The sequence below is a fragment of the Lynx canadensis genome, chromosome D4 (genome assembly GCF_007474595.2).
Source record: "Lynx canadensis isolate LIC74 chromosome D4, mLynCan4.pri.v2, whole genome shotgun sequence".
Lineage (NCBI taxonomy): Eukaryota > Metazoa > Chordata > Mammalia > Carnivora > Felidae > Lynx > Lynx canadensis.
Genome location: NC_044315.2, coordinates 72,675,774 through 72,695,233, shown reverse-complemented (window position 1 = coordinate 72,695,233; position 19,460 = coordinate 72,675,774). Strand labels below are relative to the sequence as shown.

Genomic DNA, 19,460 nt, shown 5'->3' with positions numbered 1-19,460 from the left:
CTCAAGTCAGAAGACAGTACTATTTCCTTAACAATAACTGATTTGTCTTGATCTCAACATAAAATGAAGATAACTAAGCTTTTCAAGGATTGAAAGGATGAAAGATGTGTACAGAAATAAATATGTATGTATTGAAATATCTAAAGAAATATTTACTAAAATATTAACAGTGGTTATTTGGGCCAGCAGATTTATGAGTGTTTGTGCTCTTTATGCTTACCTAAATTTTCTAATTTTCACACAGTTAGTAACTATTATATAAATGATGCATGTAAGTCACTTGACACAGAGCTGGCATACACACTAGTTAAAAAATGGTGGCTGCCATCATTAATACAAAAAAAAAAATAAAGCAAGACATCTTCCACCCTTTCTTATTTCTGGATGCCTCTCTATGGAGGAAAAGTCACGAAATGAAGTTGATTCCACCACAAAAAGTCCACAGAAGACTTTCTACTCGTGAACCAAAGGAAAGGTCACCATATAGAGGAATGAGTCTTTATGTGTTTATGACTTGGTGTTGAAAAAAGCTACCAAGCCAAGGGAAACCTCAGCTTTTGTGATGATTTAGGAAGGCATATAAAAATGAAACCTGAACTCGTTGTACAATAAGTTAACACATAAAATACCACCTACCCTTCTAGCTAATGTGAATTAAGAGGTTGCCTTAAAGAACAAATACTTCCCAACAGAATCCAACAAAGCAATTAAGATTCAGATTTTCTATGTGTTAATGATTATACAGGACAGGAACCAAGCTCAACTTCATTGTCGCCCTAATGTCTAAATTTATGTTGTTATTGAAGGATCTTAACTAAAAATACACCACAGGCTTTAAGACTTGAAAATAAAGACCTTGGGAAAACCACCACAAAGAGTTGTTTAACCAAAATTATTATTATTATAATTGCAGGGTATCACAGATAAATTTATATTTACTAGAAACTGCACATTTTCAAGAATGCTTTGAATTCAGCTAAATCCAATAACAAAATGTTGTTACCCAAAATGAGTGTCAATATTCTTTTGATCTCAACTACAGAGTTAAGTAATCTCCTAGGGAAAAGAGACTGAAGTTTAATGCTTATAAATAAATAATTCAGGGGGTTTGGGCTTTGAAGAGTAGTCCTCTTTTGTTGTCCTGACTAGCGCTTCCAGATTTTTAATAAGACTCTCCCATTCTCTACCTTCTCTTTATGTTTGATATACAGTCTAATGCTTGGGAACATTTTGAAAGCTTTGGTAGTTTTGTAAATCTGAAAATCACACTTCATTTAAACTGATTTCTTAGGGAACAAAAAAAAATCTATCCAGGTTCAAGCACAACAGTAAAGAGCTGTTAACAGTCTTTTTTGCCACAATATTGGACTTTGCATATTATTTAAAAATTATATATCTTTCAAAAAGAATGGCACCTTTATTGCCCTCAAAAGAAAAGATGTTACCTAAACATCTAGATTTTCAGACATTACAAAAAAGAGGCACAGGAGCTAAAATTCTAATTCAGCTAAAAAAAAATATGTAAATAATTTGTAGAGCTTATGTCAACACTCTCATATTCTGGATCTGACTGAATATAATTCTGTGTAAGCAGCAGAGCTAGTATTGTTTCCTCCTGATTAATATAAAATTTTAAAACTTAAAAAAATAAAGCCATTTATTAACTAGACTCAAAATGAGAGGTGGGGTGGGAAGGAAAAGCAGGCGTTGAGGACACACGTGTCTAGGACGACTTTCAGTTACTTTTCTGACAGTTTTTTAAAAAACGGAATTCCTTCTCTACTTTGTATTGCCTGAGAACCACTATGGTTTTGTAACGGCTATAACAGTAATTACATTTAATCACCCACAAGTACATTTGTGTTAAGCCTATAAATACTATGTTAGCAATACTAAACTATCTCCATTGGCTTATTTGTAAAAAGAAAAATATATTATATATTTATATTTTTATAAAGTTAACACTGAGGGCCGAGGAAAGGAAACGAGAAGCAGTGTATAACCACAGTTTCTCTGGACACAGTAACCAAGCTGGGGTCTTGCTCAGGACACCTGGTCAAGCAGTGTCTGAGGAAGAGTCATAAGAGGCAGAGACGATGAAATTGCCACTGTTGGAGTGCCCGGCCACTGACTGTGCGGCCTGCTGGCTCAGATTGTTACAGATAAGCACCAGCTGGTTGCTCTGGGCCTCAGACAAGGTGCTGCAGCTCTGATACACGCTGAAATTGGTCTTCCTGCCGGGGATGTTGCCCTTCTCACACATGGTCTTCACCATCTTGGCCAGCTTGTTCTTGCCGAGGGCTTGGCAGTTATACCAATGCAGAGCTGCCAAGTTCACCACTGGCTTGATGGACAGGTAGAAAGGAGCATCCTCGTAGCGCATGGCAGGAGGTCGCCGCTGGGCATACTCTTTATAGTCCTGTACGGGGCAGGTCTGTGGGGCATGCTGGGTGGCATACACACGAGAGTCCGTCCCCCCTCTCTTGGTTTTGGCATTCAGGTCACCAGTGTCTTGACCCATCCACTCTAAGTACTCCAGCCCCGTTTCTGTTACCCGGAGCCGGATATCACCCCACTTCAAGGTAGATCCATGGAATCCTGTGCAGTGCCCAAAAGCTTTTGTGTTGTTGAGCCACACAAGGTTGAGAAGCCCCTCAGGATTATAGCGGCTCAGCAGTCCTCTTTTCCGCAGAATGAGCTCATCAGCAAAGGTGAGCTTCATGGACTTGTGTGGCTTATTTCCTTTTCCTTTGCAGCGGAGTTCAATCTGCTTCTGTTTCAGGGCCTCTTGGGAACGCTTGAATTCCTTATCCCTTGTAATACTGTAACCATACCTGTGTTCTTTTAGGTACCGTTCAAGTCCACACTGGTAATTGGCCAAGCTGTTGGGTTCATACTCGGACCCATCCTTCTGCCTGGCATCCACAAAGAAAGAGGCCAGGTAGGCATCCAACTCCTTGCAAGGGATGACATAAATCTCTCTTGTTTCAGAAGGATACTTGGAGATGAGGAACTCACGGAAATTGCGGAGCGCAGTCTGCGTGCTCCGGATGGTTTTCTCATTCTGCTCCCTGCTGAGCTCAGCTGCTCTTTCATCCTGGTCTGCAACAAATTGGGGAGGGGAGGGATAGAGAGGGTGTTGATGAGTTCAGACAATGCACTTTCTACTCTGAAATAAAGTTTCCTCTTATAATGAAAAGGGAAAGAAGGAATCCATTTTATAGAGATCACTTACAAATGTTATTTACATACCTGCTGCATTATAATAGCCAACTTCAGTTTCACAAATGATGTACTAGACAAGGGTATGGCCCATTACAATCAAAATGAGCTTCTTGTGTCACTGGCACATAAGCTTTGTGCATGAAAGTTTGTGGGAGGAGTGAGTTTAGAAACAGCCTTTGTTTTAGGAAGAATGCAAGGGAAAAAAATGTGCTATTCATCCTACTGCAGTGTGCAAGGGTCCCATTAAAGCTGACACACTCATTTTGAATCACTTCATTTGTGAAACCAGAGGTTGTACTGGTTCCATTTTATTGAATTAACTAAATATTCAAATTTGTTATTTAGCACATCACTAGAGATCTATATTTAAAAGTTACCAAACAGATGATTTGCAGTAGTTAATTCAACACTTTATGGCAATTTAGGTTAACACAATTTATAAATATTCTGTGTGTAATTGCAGGGCTATTTGTAAGAAGTGGTAACATATTCGGTATTTTGTAAAGTAATGAGGATAGGGGCGCCTGAGTGATTCAGTTGGTTAAGTGTCTGACTTTGGCTCAGGTCATGATCTCACGGCTCATGGGTTTGAATCCTGCATCGGGGCTCTGTGCTAATGACTCAGAGCCTGGAGCCTGCTTCAGATTCGGTGTCTCCCTCTCTCTCTCTGCCCCTCCCCTGCTCGTGTTTGTTCTCTTCCTCTCAAAAATAAACATCAAAAAAAATTTTTTTAATAAGTACAAAAGTAACGAGGATAAAACTTCTGAAGCGTAACAAACAGGATAACGAATTTTGAATTAGGTTACTACAATCCAGATGTAAGGAAAGGGATGTATCTCTTGGACAAATCATTTTATTTATTATTTATACTCTTCCACCAAGAACTAGAATTGCTTCTTCTCATTATGGATCATCCACGGTTAAGTGATGTTGCTCTAGAGTACCAGTTCTCACACTTGAGTGTGCTTCAGGATTGCTCAGGATGCTTGATCAATAGCAGATTCCCAGCTGGCAGGAATCCATGCCCAGGAGGAGGTTTGAGAGAAACTCCCTTGAGAAACAAAGTTCTAGTGTTTATGTGTTATGATGGAAACCCTATTCTATTTTTCACTCAATTTTTTTTATTAAGTTCAGTGATATCATCTAAATGGTTTCCTTTCAGTAGTATGTAATTTAAATTTGGACTCAATAGTAACAATAAAAATGTTTTGTCAAAAATCACTATGTCAGACATGGGTGTAACTCAAAAAGAGAAATTCTAAAAATGAAACCACACAATAGAAAACTTGGCTATCCTATTGATTGTTGAGAGGCAAGCATCAAGCTTAGTTTAAAACAACATAAAAATGTAATTTCTGATTTTACAGAAAGGTAAAATATTTTGTTTATCCTGTTTATCTTATTTAGGAAAATTTTAGTTTGTAAGGTTGCTCATTGGAAGTCTTTGTAAATAACCACATACAATAATAAGAATTCTAATAAACTGAATTTTATTCAGAAAATACACTTTTTGTATTACTATACACATTTATGAATAAGTATGTTATTTTAAAATGACATTCTAATGTGTAATTACCAAAATCCTCATAACTTTATAAAACAAAATGAACTAAAATTCACTAGACTACCTAATTAGATATTTTTATAGGCATGTTTTTGAAGGATCATATTTCTAAAATTCAATATACAAAAGTGTATTTTATACTTCGTTAGACTTGACTTTTGATTATGCTATTTTCTTGCAGTTAAAACTGTTTATATATCACCAATAAAGATGTGTATCTTTCCCTCAAAAAGATGGAAGGCACACTTTGCATGTAACCTTTTACCATGCTGGCTGGCTTCCCTGGCTGTTTACATGTAAAGCCAAAGGGGCCAGCACAGCTGTTCATTCTGGCTAATTGTTTAAATATCCATCACAGTGGTCTTCAAACCTCAGAGACTTTCTAAGAAATAAACAGTCATTGGGGCGCCTGGGTGGCGCAGTCGGTTAAGCGTCCGACTTCAGCCAGGTCACGATCTTGCGGTCCGTGAGTTCGAGCCCCGCGTCAGGCTCTGGGCTGATGGCTCAGAGCCTGGAGCCTGTTTCCCATTCTGTGTCTCCCTCTCTCTCTGGCCCTCCCCCGTTCATGCTCTGTCTCTCTCTCTGTCCCAAAAATAAATAAACGTTGAAAAAAAAAAATTATAAAAAAAAAAAAAAAGAAATAAACAGTCATGGACAACTTTAGGGAAAAAATTTCTAGTTTCTCAAGTTTCACACAGAATGTTTTATAAAACTTACTTGTCTGAGATGAAGACTGAGTTTGCAAATGTTGCCATCCCCAATCTCATATGGTACATATTCTGGGGTGCAAAAGACTTTGAGGAGGCAAACAAAACTTATACATTGATGATTAAACCCATAGCATGTCTTGTCCTTTGTTCTTATACATATTCTTATATAGGTGAAATTTGCCATCGGAAAGAGGGTATTTGGGCCTGAACTGGGGTGAATTTAGGACTTCTGAAGGGGTTATAGGTTAGTAAGGTTGGTTCTTTTCACTGGAAATGGACTATTCTGCAGGACTACCAGGATGTTCAAGATAGAAGCTTAAAACTCTATTCAGTTCTTTCAGATTCAGCATGCTTTTGTTCATAAGATGCTCAATAACTATTTCATACACATGAAATATTATTTGTAGTTACAGTCAATCCTCATCTTCATTTCATAAAATATTCAACATTTTCTCCCTCTTTTTTATAAAAATAAACTGTTGAAAACCTTTGGGTGTCCATTTAAATGGATAGTTTTTTCAAAGTTCTTTTGAGGGGTATGTGAGTAAAAGAGTTAAAGTAAGCCTTCCTCCTCTTTCTACTTGGCCTCAATCTTTAGTTGAGAGCCATTACACATCTACAGGAAAAAAAAAAAAAAAGAAACTAAAAACTCCTTTCTTAATAGCCTGAAATGCACCACAAAAGGAGGGGGAAGAGTAGAGAAACCCTTATTCATTTTGCACTAATAGGGGGAAGTAAATGGCCTTAAAGTCAAGTAATAGTTTTTCAGCTAATTATACAAAAAAGACCAGAAAAGATTGATAATAAAATATAAAACTGCTACATTTATCTTGCTTTTATCTCTAGTTTTAGAAAAACTTCTGATCCAATTCTTTTTAAAAACTTTTTATTAGTTATAACATACATACAATAAAGTATACTAGTCATTAAGTGCATGCAATTAATTTTCACAAATTGAATCCAGTATCCGGATCAAGAAAAAGAACACCACCAGCATCCCAGAGGTCTTTCTCATGTCCCCTTCTTCCAGTTACTCCCTCTCATCAAAAATAACAGCTATTCTGATGAAACAGAATACAACTGTCTGGTCTATTATTGTAACTAATATGAACGGAATCTTAAGAGGATGAACTCTTTTGTATCTGGCTTCTTTTGTTCAGCGTTGTGAGTTTCATCCATATTGTTTTGTAGTTGTAGATAATTTACCCTCATTGCTGTGGGTACATTACACACATTCCATTGTGTGACTATATCACAATTTTTGTTTCCACTCTATCAGGCATTTGGGTAGTTTTCAGTTTGGGGCTATTTCCAATGAAATTTTTACGAACATTGTATGAAATGATCATGTCAGGTGTTTACTTAGAAGTGGAATTACTGGGCCAAAGGAAATCATAGGTTCAGCTTTAATAGATACTGACAGACAATTTTCCAGAGTGGTTGTACCAATTTACTTTCACAAACTTGAGTATGTGAGAGTTCAGGTTGCTCCGTATCTTCAGCAACAACTAAGTAGTCTTTCTTTATTTAAGCCATTCTGCTGGGTGTGGGTGGTACTGCACTGTAGTCTTAATTTTCATTTCCCTGATGACTAATAAAGTCGAACACCTCTTTATAGGTTTATTGGTCATTTGAATATTCTCTTTGTGGAATGCCTGTTCAAGTCATTTTTCTGTTGCCCTTTTGTCTGCCCTTTTCTTACTGTTTGCAAGAGGTTTTAACAAATTTTGAGTCTTTATCAGATACACATAACGCAAATATCTTCTTCCCAATCTGTGGCTTGCCTTTTCACTTTCCTAATGGTGTTTTTAATGAGTAAGATTTCGAATCCTAATATAGCCCAGTTATCAATTTTTTCTTTTATGGTACATGCTTTTTGCATCTTATTTAAAAAAATCGTGCTTATTCCAAAGTAATGGAAGATCTATTTCTTCCGAGGACTTTAGTTTTATTTTTCACATTTGGATCTGCCATCCACTAAACAGCCACCTGTACGTTCTAGATAAAAATTAAGATTAATTTTTTTCAATATGGACCATGATTCATTTGATTTTAGTAAATTAATAAATTTTGACCAGGCAATACAGTAGGTACAGTACCTAAAAGTTACATATGGGTATAGAGTGAAAGTAAGTCACCCTTCCATCCCATCTCCTTGTTTCCCTCTGCATGGCAACCAGTATTACCAATCAATTGGGTATAATTTTTGAGATTTTTTCTATGCACAAACACTTATTTTTTGTCTTTCAAGTAGGGGGGTGGAATATACTCTACATCCTATTCTACACTCTGCTTTTTACCATTATGGTGTATTAAAGATAGCTCCATACCACTGCATACATATTTGCCCCAATCTAATAGCTGTAAAGTTCTTCTATGGATACACCATAATACATTTATCTAATCTCCTAATTCTCTATTGATGGACATTTGAATTATTTCTATCCTTTTGCTATTACAAACAATGCTACAATGGGTATCCTTGTATACATGACATTCCCCATATATGAGTGAGTATATACACAGAATTAATTTCCAAAGTGGAAATGCTATATTGCTATTGCCCTATATGTATATATGTTGTATCAATTTATACTTCCATAAGGTATAAGAATGATGGTTTAATCACACCTTCCTAGATATAATGTATTATCAAACTTCTTAATCTTTGCTTATTTAATTGGTAAAATATATTAAGGTTTTATTTTGCATTTCTTTTATGATAAATAAGATTGAATATTTCTTTCAAATACTTATTAGCCCCTTATATTTTTTCATTTTCTTTCTGTGGATTTTTTTTGGCTTCTGCCCATTTTCTTTTTTTATACTGACTTATAGGAGCTACAGATACATTTAGGACTTTTCATTTATATTCAGTCTTTTTTTATATTTAGTCTTAATATTTATTATATTATTTACTTAACGTTATCATTATTATATTTAGCTCTTTGTGTTACATATAATGATGTGTATGTGGATAAATATATACTTTTTTTTAGTTCACCTTTGTATTTGTGACTATTACACACTTATGGTATTGAACTTACCTCTGTTAAATGTTTTTTATATTTTGTGGTATACTTAGAGATGTTTTCCCCACTATGAAGCCATAAAACAGTTCTCTTATGTTTTCTTCTAAAACATTTTTATTTCATTTTCCATTTTCATTTTATTTCATTAAAATTTCATTTTTACTCTTTAAATATTTAATTGCCTGAATTTATTTTGGTGTAAAAAGTAGGCGCCAACTTGGTATTTTTCTAGATAGTCATCCTACTGTTAATAATAGCGGTGACAGTGGCTCATTATTCACATAACTGGACCTTTAAAACTTTTTTTTTTTTTTTTTGCAGCAAATTCCTGTATTTGTTGTAGGACATCACTATTTATTAGAAGTCTATCATGTCTTTTAAACTATTGAAGTATTTTTATTAGAATTAGTTTGGTTGGTTAGTGACTTGATTACAAAGTTGCATAGGCTTTGAATAGTCTCTCCCAAAAGTGGTCATTTAAAAAAACAATTTTTTATGTTTATTTATTTTTGAAGGAGAGATAGGCAGAGCACGAGTGGGGGAAGAGCAGAGAGAGCGGGAGACACAGAATCCGAAGCTGAGCTGTCAACAACACAGAGCCCGAAGTGGAGGTTGAACCCACAAACTGTGAGATCATGACCAGAGCCGAAGTCAGATGCTCAACCCACTGAGCCACCCAGGAGCCCCAAGCTCTGTCATTTTTTAGTGTGCCATTTGCAAAATGATTTTTAGAAATGCATATATTCTTTGATGACAATAACACCTGCATAAGATATCGTTGGGTTTTGGTTTGTGATCCACTTTTAGAGTCAACACTGAGTTTATCTCATTTCTTTGTTTTAATATTAATTGTATTTATTTTGCATACTACACATTAATGTATAGACTTTTTCCCAGTTTTATTGAGAAATAATTGACATATCACTGTGTAAGTTTATACATTACAGCATAATGTTTTGAATTACATATATTGTGAAATGATTATCACAATAGGTTTAGTTAAAATCCATCACCTCATATGGATACAATAAAAAGAAAAGAAATTTCTCCTCATGGTGAGAACTTTTAGGATCTACTCTCTTAATTTTCTCATTTCTATTTGTTTCATTTAATCTTAGTTTTTGTGATCATAATATATGCCAGGATCTGTTTTGATTATTGTATCAGGGCTCTTGCTCAGCTCCTCTTTTTCTTGGCTGAACCGTCTTCCTTGTGTTGGCTTCATCCACAAGCAGGATAACAACAGCCAGAGGTGGAAAAGTGACCGTCTATTCCAGTCATCTCCTTTTAGGAGTAAAGAAAACCTCTTCCAGTTTATGTTCTCTTGTTAATTTTTCTAGGGGTTATCATTATTTTGATAACTCTGCATATCACAAATCCTCTATTTTTATACAACATATATTGATACCCCACTACAAGCAATGTCAAAATTAATATGCCATATACTTACATTTCTTCCTCCAACTAATCATTTTCAATTTTATTATTTTTCTTGGTCCTTATAATTGTTAGCTTTTATTCTACCGTTTAGTTTAGTTCTTCTAGTGTTACCTTTATACCTTCAATCTGAATACCCTACTACCTGAATTGGTAGCTTTAAGTAATATCTTTTGAATCTTCGTTTATACTATTTCCCACATCCTCTCTCCTGTGCCCTCCCAACTTTTGAAAAATTATACACTTCTACATTGTTGTGGCTTATGATACTTACTATAAGTATTTATAAAATAATTGATACAATTGTTTTTAATAATAATTTCTACATTTTGTTCTCAATTTTGCAATTAAATATACAGAATCAATGCTTACCACCAGTGTTTTGCCAGTCTCCTTCAGTTAGTTAAAGTTTGTCCTCTAACAGCTTAATCAGAAAGTATTTATGAAAACGATATTTTCCTGAGGTCTTGAATTTTTTAGTATGTCTTTAAGCTTTTATTGTCTTTATAACTGAACAACATGAACAACAGTTTGACTAGGTACAAGACTCTCCACTCATACTCCCTGCCCTCCCACACACCCTGGACAATAGCAGCATTGCTCAAGTATTGTGTAGAATTCATTGCTAGCATAGAAAAGTCAATGGTCAGCATAGTCTTTCTCCCTTATAGGTCTCTTGATTGCTTTTTTGGGCAGGGGTCTGCCCAAATAATATCTAAATGATTTCTTTATCTGTGAAGGGCGGTAAGGTTACTAGGCTATATCTCAGTGCTGATCATTGTACACCCATCTTTTTTCTGGTACACAGTGTGCCCTTTCAAGCCACAAATTCTAGTATATCTCCACTGCCTTATCACACTGGCAGACCACCTCCCACAAAGATGGCAAGTGTATTTGTGTTTCTTGACTCAGTCCTGCCTCCTCTGCTATTCTCTGGTGTCAAACAGGGCCCAGGGAAGCTCTCAAGACCAACCCAAACACCCCCATGCCAGTTCTTCAAAAGTGACTGTTAATTTTACTGCTCAGCATGTATCATCCTAGGTGGAAAACAGTTCTCACACCTCCATCTGAGATCTACAGTCACGTGTCTCGTGGTGTCATGTTCAAATCCCCAACTGATCACTGCATCTGGCAGTCTTTCTTTGTATACTGTGGTTCTAGCAGAAGACTTATAGTTTAATTTAAGAGAATGTTTGTTTCTGTTTCTTATTTTGAAGTTATTTTAAAAAGAAGCTGGAATTCAGATCCAGTTCTTTACATATGAATGAGATTGCTGCAACTTTTAGTCCCTAACCTGGTGCCTAGCACTTAACAGGGATCCCATAAATGTTCACTGAATGCATTCTCATCACATGAAATCTACTCCGTGAAGAAGAGTTACATTGCTGAAGATTTTGTCATTCATCAAAAACTCAGTAGCCAAATTTTATTAAATTTTGTTTGTGTGTGGTAAAAAATAGAACTTGGATTCTAAATAGTTCTATTTTTTATCTAATACTAATGATAAACAAAATTGTTTTCAACACAAACGAAGATTCTGTAAAGATCACTTCCAATTTTCATAAGTGTTCATATCATTCAGCAGGCAAGCTGAATGAGTCATTGTTACTGATGGAAAAAAAAGCATGCATTGAGATGAGCAAAATGGTCTTATTATATACAGGAAGTTGTGATTAAATAGCAAACTTTAAAAATCATTATTTAAAAATTTAAAAACCCCAAAGGCCTAGAAAAAGGAATGAAGACAAGGTAGCAGCCAAAAACATAGAAGTACAAATTATTGTTTTCTAAACAGATCAGGTATTTAACAATTAGAGATACAGTTTTGCAGACGGTGAATGAGTAGGCATCAGAATCATGTTCCCTACGACTCCCATGAACCTAATGTACCTAAAAGCCACGAATCATTATATGTGCCCAGACCTAAAACGTAGCTTTGGCTCTGTTCCCACAAACCTGCTCTTCTATCTAATCAGTGCCTCCACCACTCACTTACCATTTGCCCAAGCTTGAAATCTGAGCACCAGTCTTGACACTGCTCTCCCTTTCTTCTACAGCTAATCCATCAATCCCTGCTGAACCACCTCACTCATTCAAGCACACTTAATGAGTGACTGAAACATGTTAGGAATTAAGTAGGCTCATTCTACAGGGATGAGTATAATGGTAACAGTCCCTACTTTTGTGGAATTTACCACAGAGTGAGTGAAAACAGATAATAACACAAATAAGGTAACCTTAGACAAACCAACACAAATACTATGAAGAAAAATAACAGTATTGTGAGAAAGAATAAATGACCAACTTAAGGATGGATGTTCCAGGAAGGACTCTCTAAGAAGACTTTTTAGTTGAGACCTAAAAATGAGAAGCCAGTTACATAAACTATAGAAGGAGGAAGAGCAGAGGGAACAGCACTTGAGAAGTTCCTGCAATGGAAATTAAGTTTGAGAAACTGAAAGACTCTCAGTGTGCCTGGAGCAATAAAAAGGGAGAGTGATACTAGTAGAGGTCTGAAAGCCCATGGGGGTCAGATCACACCAGGCCTTGTAGGTCTTATTAATGACTTTGTATTCTGTCTTAAGAAAACTAGTTGGTCAGAAAACTACATGGTCAGGTTTGCACTGCCCTCTTATGATACAAAACTATCTATAGGTTTGCAGACCTATCTCTTCTCATGCAAAGAACTCTACCTTGTATAACTAGGGCTGAGTTCACATTTGAATGACCTGGTGCAAAACACTCCCAGACAGTGAAATGATGCCTAAACTACCTCTGTGGAAGGTCAGAGCCAGAAAAAACAAGAGGAATATCCAAGTCAACACCTCACCTTTCCCCCTCACTCTACCCCTCAAAAAGAAAGAAAGGTATTAAGAGTTTGTAAAAACTGTGGGACAGAGATTTGAGCTAATCTTACTGAGATCTTAAAGGACCAAGAGACACCAGGTGACAAATGGATTATGCTTCCATTATCCTGCCCTATTATTTTATTCCATCTTACTCACACCTCTCTGTTAGGCTGTGACCTCCTTGAGGAGAAAGGAATGCTTAGCACAGAAAAAAAAATTTTTTTCTTTAAAGATTTTAAGTAATCTCTACACCCAACGTGGGGTTCGAACCTACAAACCCAAGGTCAAGTGTTGCATGCTCCACTGACTGAGTCAGCAAGGCACCCGAGTCTTAGTAAAATTTTTAAGCAATGGTTTTTCTATACTTATTTATATAGTCTTTATGCCCCATTAATTACATTATTTTTCATGTGTTTATCATCTCTGAATCCTGAATACCCAGCATATGTTCCAGCACTCCAGAGCTACCCAAAGTATGAAGACTGAATGAATAAATATAAGAACTATCAAAATTTTTAAATTTATTTTAAAGATCTTATTTTTAAGTAATCTCCACACGCATCATGGGGCTCGAACTCACAACCCCAAGATTAAGAGTCACATGCTCCATTGACTGAGCCAGCCAGGTGCCCAAAAGAATTTTAAACCTACGTATCCTACACATACATTTTTCTTTTCTTTTATCTTTTTGAGAGAGAGACAGGGCACAAGTGAGCGAGGGACAGGGAGAGAGAGAGAAGCGGGGCTTGTGCTCACTCAGAAGTGGGGCTTGAGCTCATCCGATGTGGGTCTTGAGCTCATGAACCATGAGATCATGACCTGAGCGGAAGTCAGATGCTTAACGGCTGAGACACCCAGGAGCCCCCTACACATATATTTCTAATGACTGAATGTTTCAAGCTTTGACTGGAGGATGGTAGGAAAGGGAGAACTTCTGGACATGGGTGGCTTTCAGAAATGCATTTTTAAAATGTCTGCTTTTCCTCCATACCTTTAATTTATATAAGTTCCCTTCTACCCATACTGTACCCTGCTGGGTACTGTATTAGGGATCTTTGCTGTCACTAGTATGCAAGTAGTTTTTGTTTTTAAGTAGGCTTTGGTTTTAAGTAGGGAGAGTGAATAAACTCTTCAGGTAGAAGGTATGGGTGACCTTCGTTCTTTGAATGAATGTGGTCCCTTACTTCTTGCCTGTACCATACACAACAGCCATCTAACACTTATCACTTAAACTCACTCTAAGCTTTTCAAAAGGAGAAGCCGTACTATAAAACCTAGTACAGTGAAATGGGCCCTCTATAAATGTAGCCAAGAGATGGAAAAGTTTTAGGTTACTGTCTTCCAAGAGATCTGTCACCTGGAACGGGGCCCGAGAGAGAGCCTCAGCAGTGGCACAGGAACTCCTACAAAGAACCTGAGTAAAGTTTTTATATACACAGCCTTTCTGTACTTATTTACATAGTCTTCATGCCCCATTAATCCAATTATTTCCTCCCTTGTTAGGAGATGGCATGGAAAAACACATAATTAGTGCAGTATCTTGTGTTCTCATTTAATTTGAGGAGATTTATGTTCAATTTAAATTCAGATCCATTTCCTTCTATTGCTGTAGCATTCAATTTAACAAAAAAGAAGCTTAGCTATCACATTCTTTTTGTGATTTTATTAAAGCGATACATCTGAAGCAATAAGAAACATTTCTTGATATTTAACTTATTATTTTCATTTGAATATTTTATCTTTTCATTTGATAGAGAAATGATGTTCAAATTCTTTTTATAAACCAGTGAATGATAAGTCTACAAGCTTATTTTTTTTTACAAGCTTATTAAATAAGAATGTATTTTTAAGTTTGAAAAATAAAAAAGTAAAAAGAAATCTGGCAAGTAGATTCATATTTATGAGACTACAGTTGGGATTAATATAAATCTACATTTGTGAGTACCCCCCTCCCCCCTCCCTAGCATTTCAAGAAGTCCTGAGGTGGTAGAGTCAAAGGCAAGTCCCTGATGGTTATGTAGATTATGTCATAGCTAGAAGAGATGACTAACACACGTAAAATTAATTAAAATGACCATACAGGGCACAGTGCGATTAGGCACTGTGTTTATGGCATGGCCTCCCGGTCCTATAGGAATTCAGAAACAAAAGAGAAGTCAAATAGAGCTTAAGATATGTTGTAGCTCTGTTCCATGGGGGAAAGGGTACCATTTGGTTAAGAAGAACAGGAGGGTAGAGCACTGCAGGAAGAAACTGCATATGCAAAGGGAATGATATGAGAGGGAGTCTGGCTTCTGATCATAAGGACAGTAAAACACTGATCCTGGTCTGAAGGTGGGAGAAGGGTTAGAGTGGGGAATATGAAGCTTAAACAGTGGGAGAGCCACATGAAGTGCTTTATATAGTAATTATAAATATATACACCAGGAGAGGAAACAATATGCTAAGTGCAAAGAACCTCCAAATGCCAAACATTTGAAGAAACTGCCTTTTAAAAATAAATCAACAACGCATTTCTCTACTTCTGACATTCTTTATTCCCCTTGTGCTCTTATTTTCTTCTGTACACCTGTCACCATCTGACATACCACATATTTACTTGATACCTTGCTTAGCATCTGTCTGTCTCCAGTGGGCTGTGAGCTCTGTAAGAGCTAGGACTTTGCTACTTTACTCACAGGATCTGGAAAAGCACTTGAGAAGTAGTAGCATTCAATAAACATTTTTTGACTGAATTAACACCAAAGCTAAAAGGAAAGTTACTGAGATAACAGTATGTGTAGTTATACAATCTACTTTAGACCAACACTACTGACTGCATTTAAGAACAAAAGTCAATGGTATAAAATTAAATTTGGGGGCTCACAATCAGAATCTCATAGTCACCTTATCCTTCATTAAGCCTCTTCAGAGAGTCTGTTGTGGTCAAGGCAGGTGGTATGATCATCTACAATACGAAATGGCTCATTACAAGGACACTGGAAGCTTTTCCCAGGGCTAGTCCCTTTGGATAAAAGGACCTATCACATAAGGAGGGACTGGCTGGCTCAGTCGGTAAAGCATCTCACTCTTGATCTCAGGGTCTCAGGGTCAAGCCCACTTTGGGCATAGAGCTCACTAAAAAACAAACAAACAAACAAACAAACAAACAAACAAACAAACAAGACCTATCACACAAATTGCTACAAGACAATATCTTTATATTACCATCAGGATAAGAAAAAAAATAATACTTTAACAGAAGTCCATATGAGAATTAACATGTCCATAAAATCAAGATAACTCCCTCCCCCTAGTCCTGACCCTCACTTTAAAAGAGATTATACTGACATGATGATGTTTGCTTTAGGTACTTACTTCTACATATGTATTCCTTTGAAAGAAATTAAATTTTCTTAGAATTCTTTCATATGCTCAAGGAAAATAATCTTGGTATTAAAATGTAAAAGTGCCCTAGTTGGTAATTAGGAAATAGGCCAACTTTATTTGTCAAAGGGTTACAAAAATCATATTTGCCAACATTCATATTTCATTTTTGAAAACAGCAATAGCTCCTAACTCCTGTAATTTATTTAAAAAAAGAATACTGTGGGGTACCTGGATGGCTCAGTCGGTTAAACAGCCAACTTTGGCTCAGGTCATGATCTCATGGTTCGTGAGTTTGAGCCTCGCATTGGGCTCTGTGCTGACAGCTCAGGGCCTGGAGCCTACTTCGGATTCTTTGTCTCCCTCTCTCTCTGCCTTCCTCTGCTCATGCTCTCTCTCTCTCTCTCTCTCTCTCTAAAAATAAATAAACATTAAAAACATAAAAATAAAAAAAGGAATAGTGAGCTATATTTACTTTAAAAGTGGAAAAAAGGGGTACCTGGCTGGCTCAGCCAGTGGAACACATGGGTGTGAGTTTGAGCCCCACACTGGTTGTAGAGATTACTTAAAAATAAAATCTTCAAAAAAAAAAAAAAAGGTTGGGGCGCCTGGGTGGCTCAGTCAGTTAAGCCTCCGACTTCAGCTCAGGTCACGATCTCACGGTCCGTGAGTTCGAGCCCCGCGTCGGGCTCTGGGCTGATGGCTCGGAGCCTGGAGCCTGTTTCCGATTCTGTGTCTCCCTCTCTCTCTGCCCCTCCCCCGTTCATGCTCTGTCTCTCTCTGTCTCAAAAATAAATAAGCGTTTAAAAAAAAAAAAAGGTGGAAAATAAATTGAGATAACCTAATAACTACCATAAAATGTATTAAAAGTTACTGTCTTCTTTCTCCTTTGATTTTTATGCTTGCTCCTAGAACCTTCAAACACAGGCTATTTTGTAGGATTGTTAACATCACTAGTTGAAGCCAGACTTGTATGTTATTATAGCTATCTGACCAACAAACTATTTTAAAGCTCAGTTAATCTTTTCCAATAGTGAGAGTAAAACACATTTCTTACATACATATTCAAAAGCTTGATAATTTAGAATAACAGTATGAGTCAGTTTGGTATGATTTTGATAGTATTTTTCACTGAAGCAGAAATCACTTAAACATTGGTCATCTGTTCATTTCTCTCAGTTGTATGTTATGTGACTCTAGAGATTCTGGAAAATTTTCTCCTTAAAAAAACTTAGAAATAAAATACATTACAAAAATACCAGCACTTATTAAGCAAGTACAGGCAAAAAAAGAAAGAAAGAAGGGGGAAAAAACCCCACCTTTTTTCATGCATATTCACTGTTGTCTCTCTCTTTACGAATTAAATCAGGCTAAGGAAATGTGTGCATTGGATGATGGAGTAAGATATTGTACACGTAAAGGAGACCAGGCACTGACCTTGCAAATCCTCCCAACAAGGAATTAAATGAATGGCTCATAGCATGCAGGAGTCTACATTTTTAACAAGTTCTCAGATGATTTAGTATAGGTGTGGTCCAACAGGCCATGCTTTGATAAACAGCGCCTCCTCTCCATCTTCCCCTAAAAGGCCTAGAGTATCTTCCTTCAAGTGAACCTCAGCCTAAGCCTGGCTTCAATTGCAGCACTTGCCTCCCTGTTGAGACAGCAGATTTTCTGATCTGAAAATTTTTATTTCCCTGGCAAAACAGTGGCTTCTTAAATAAATAATAAATGCTTAAGTGATTTCTGCTTCTGTGAAAAATACTACCAAAAATCATTATAGATAACTAGTATTATTACTTGACAAAATAATGAAGGAGTTAAAGAATTATTTCCCTCTGAAATCCACTGGATTCAAACTTCGTCTTTTGTAACTTTTATGAAATTATTAAATTCAACACTGTTTCCCTAATTGCCAAAAATAATGTTTCAAATCTAATCTTATTTGGTCCCTTTCAAGGCACTTGATATGGGCAGCGTAGCAACTCATTTATGGCTGCAGCACTGCCCGTAAGAATGGCTGGGTTTGAGTCCCAGCTCTACTGCTAACCAGCTACGTGAACTCGTGTTAGTAAGTCTTTTAACTTGAGTTTCAGTTTCGACAACTGTAAAATGGGTGTAATAACTGTACCTATCTCTTAAGAGTTGTATTAAAATTATTTGACTAAGAGAAAAACAAACCACTTAGCTCAGCATTGGGTACATAAATCATCTAGTTCAACTCTTTAAAAACATCACTGCTTAGAAATGTGTTCCACCCGGGCCGGGGTGGCTCAATTAGCTAAGCGTCCGACTTTGGCTCAGGTCATGATTTCATAGCTCTTGAGTTCAAGCCTCGCGTTCGGCTCTGTGATGACAGCTCAGAACCTGGAGCCTGCTTCAGATTCTGTGTCTCCCTCTCTCTCTGCCCCAGCCCTGCTTGCACTTTGTCTCTGTCTCTCAAAAATGAATAAATGTAACAAAAAAAAAAAAAAAAAAAAGAAAAGAAAACAAAAGAAGAAGAAATGTATTCCAACCTAGTAAATCTTATTTCACTAGTTTCTCCTCTATTGATGCTTTAATTTGTAGCTAATATTTAATTCTCCCAAGTTATATCACCAGTGTTAGGCATTTGTGTATAAGTGAACATATTCTGTCACAGACATATGTAAGCAATCAGAATTAATATCTGTATCTACAACAGCTCTTAGGACACCTTCCATTCCACATCACTTAGAATCCTGTGATGTGACAAGCTTCCTATCTCACTGAAGAAGAGACATTCTGTGACTATGACTTCAGTACAGCACTAAACAAGGGTAAAACCATAGAATTCTCTAAAAATTCTGCTTCCTTGCATTAAGAAAATTAAGATTTCTCCTCAATTGCTCCTTCACCTCAAAAAGAGCTGTAGTATTGCAGGTGTGACCTAAGAAGTCTTAGGGTCAGCACTGCTAGCTAGGGACAGCTGTAGACTAGCCACATGTGCTCAAAAGGGAGTTAATTCAAACAGGCTTCACATATAGAGGACAAGCAACACTCAGTGACAACTAAGACAACACAAAAAGACAAAAAGGAGACCAGATGACACAAGTGAAAAAAAACTAGACGAAACTTTTCAAATCTCGAACTTAATTTCAAGTCACAGAAAAGAAATTAAGCATTTCAAAGGCAAAAAAAGAGTAAAACAAGAGAATAAATATTGTACTATATTAATCACAATAAGGACCCCTTTTTTTTTTTTAATTTTTTTTTCAATGTTTTTTATTTATTTTGGGGACAGAGAGAGACAGAGCAT

General features: G+C 36.6%; 1 protein-coding gene across 1 annotated transcript in view; it reads right to left on the bottom strand.

Moving 5' to 3' along the window:
* The window catches only part of KIAA1958 (KIAA1958 ortholog), an 80,793-nt gene that overhangs the window by 36,287 nt on the left and 25,046 nt on the right, over positions 1–19,460 (bottom strand). Inside the window, exon 2 of the mRNA XM_032595624.1 lies at positions 3,019–3,102. Coding sequence (XP_032451515.1) covers positions 3,019–3,102 — 84 coding nt within the window. The remainder of the gene's footprint in view (positions 1–3,018; positions 3,103–19,460) is intronic.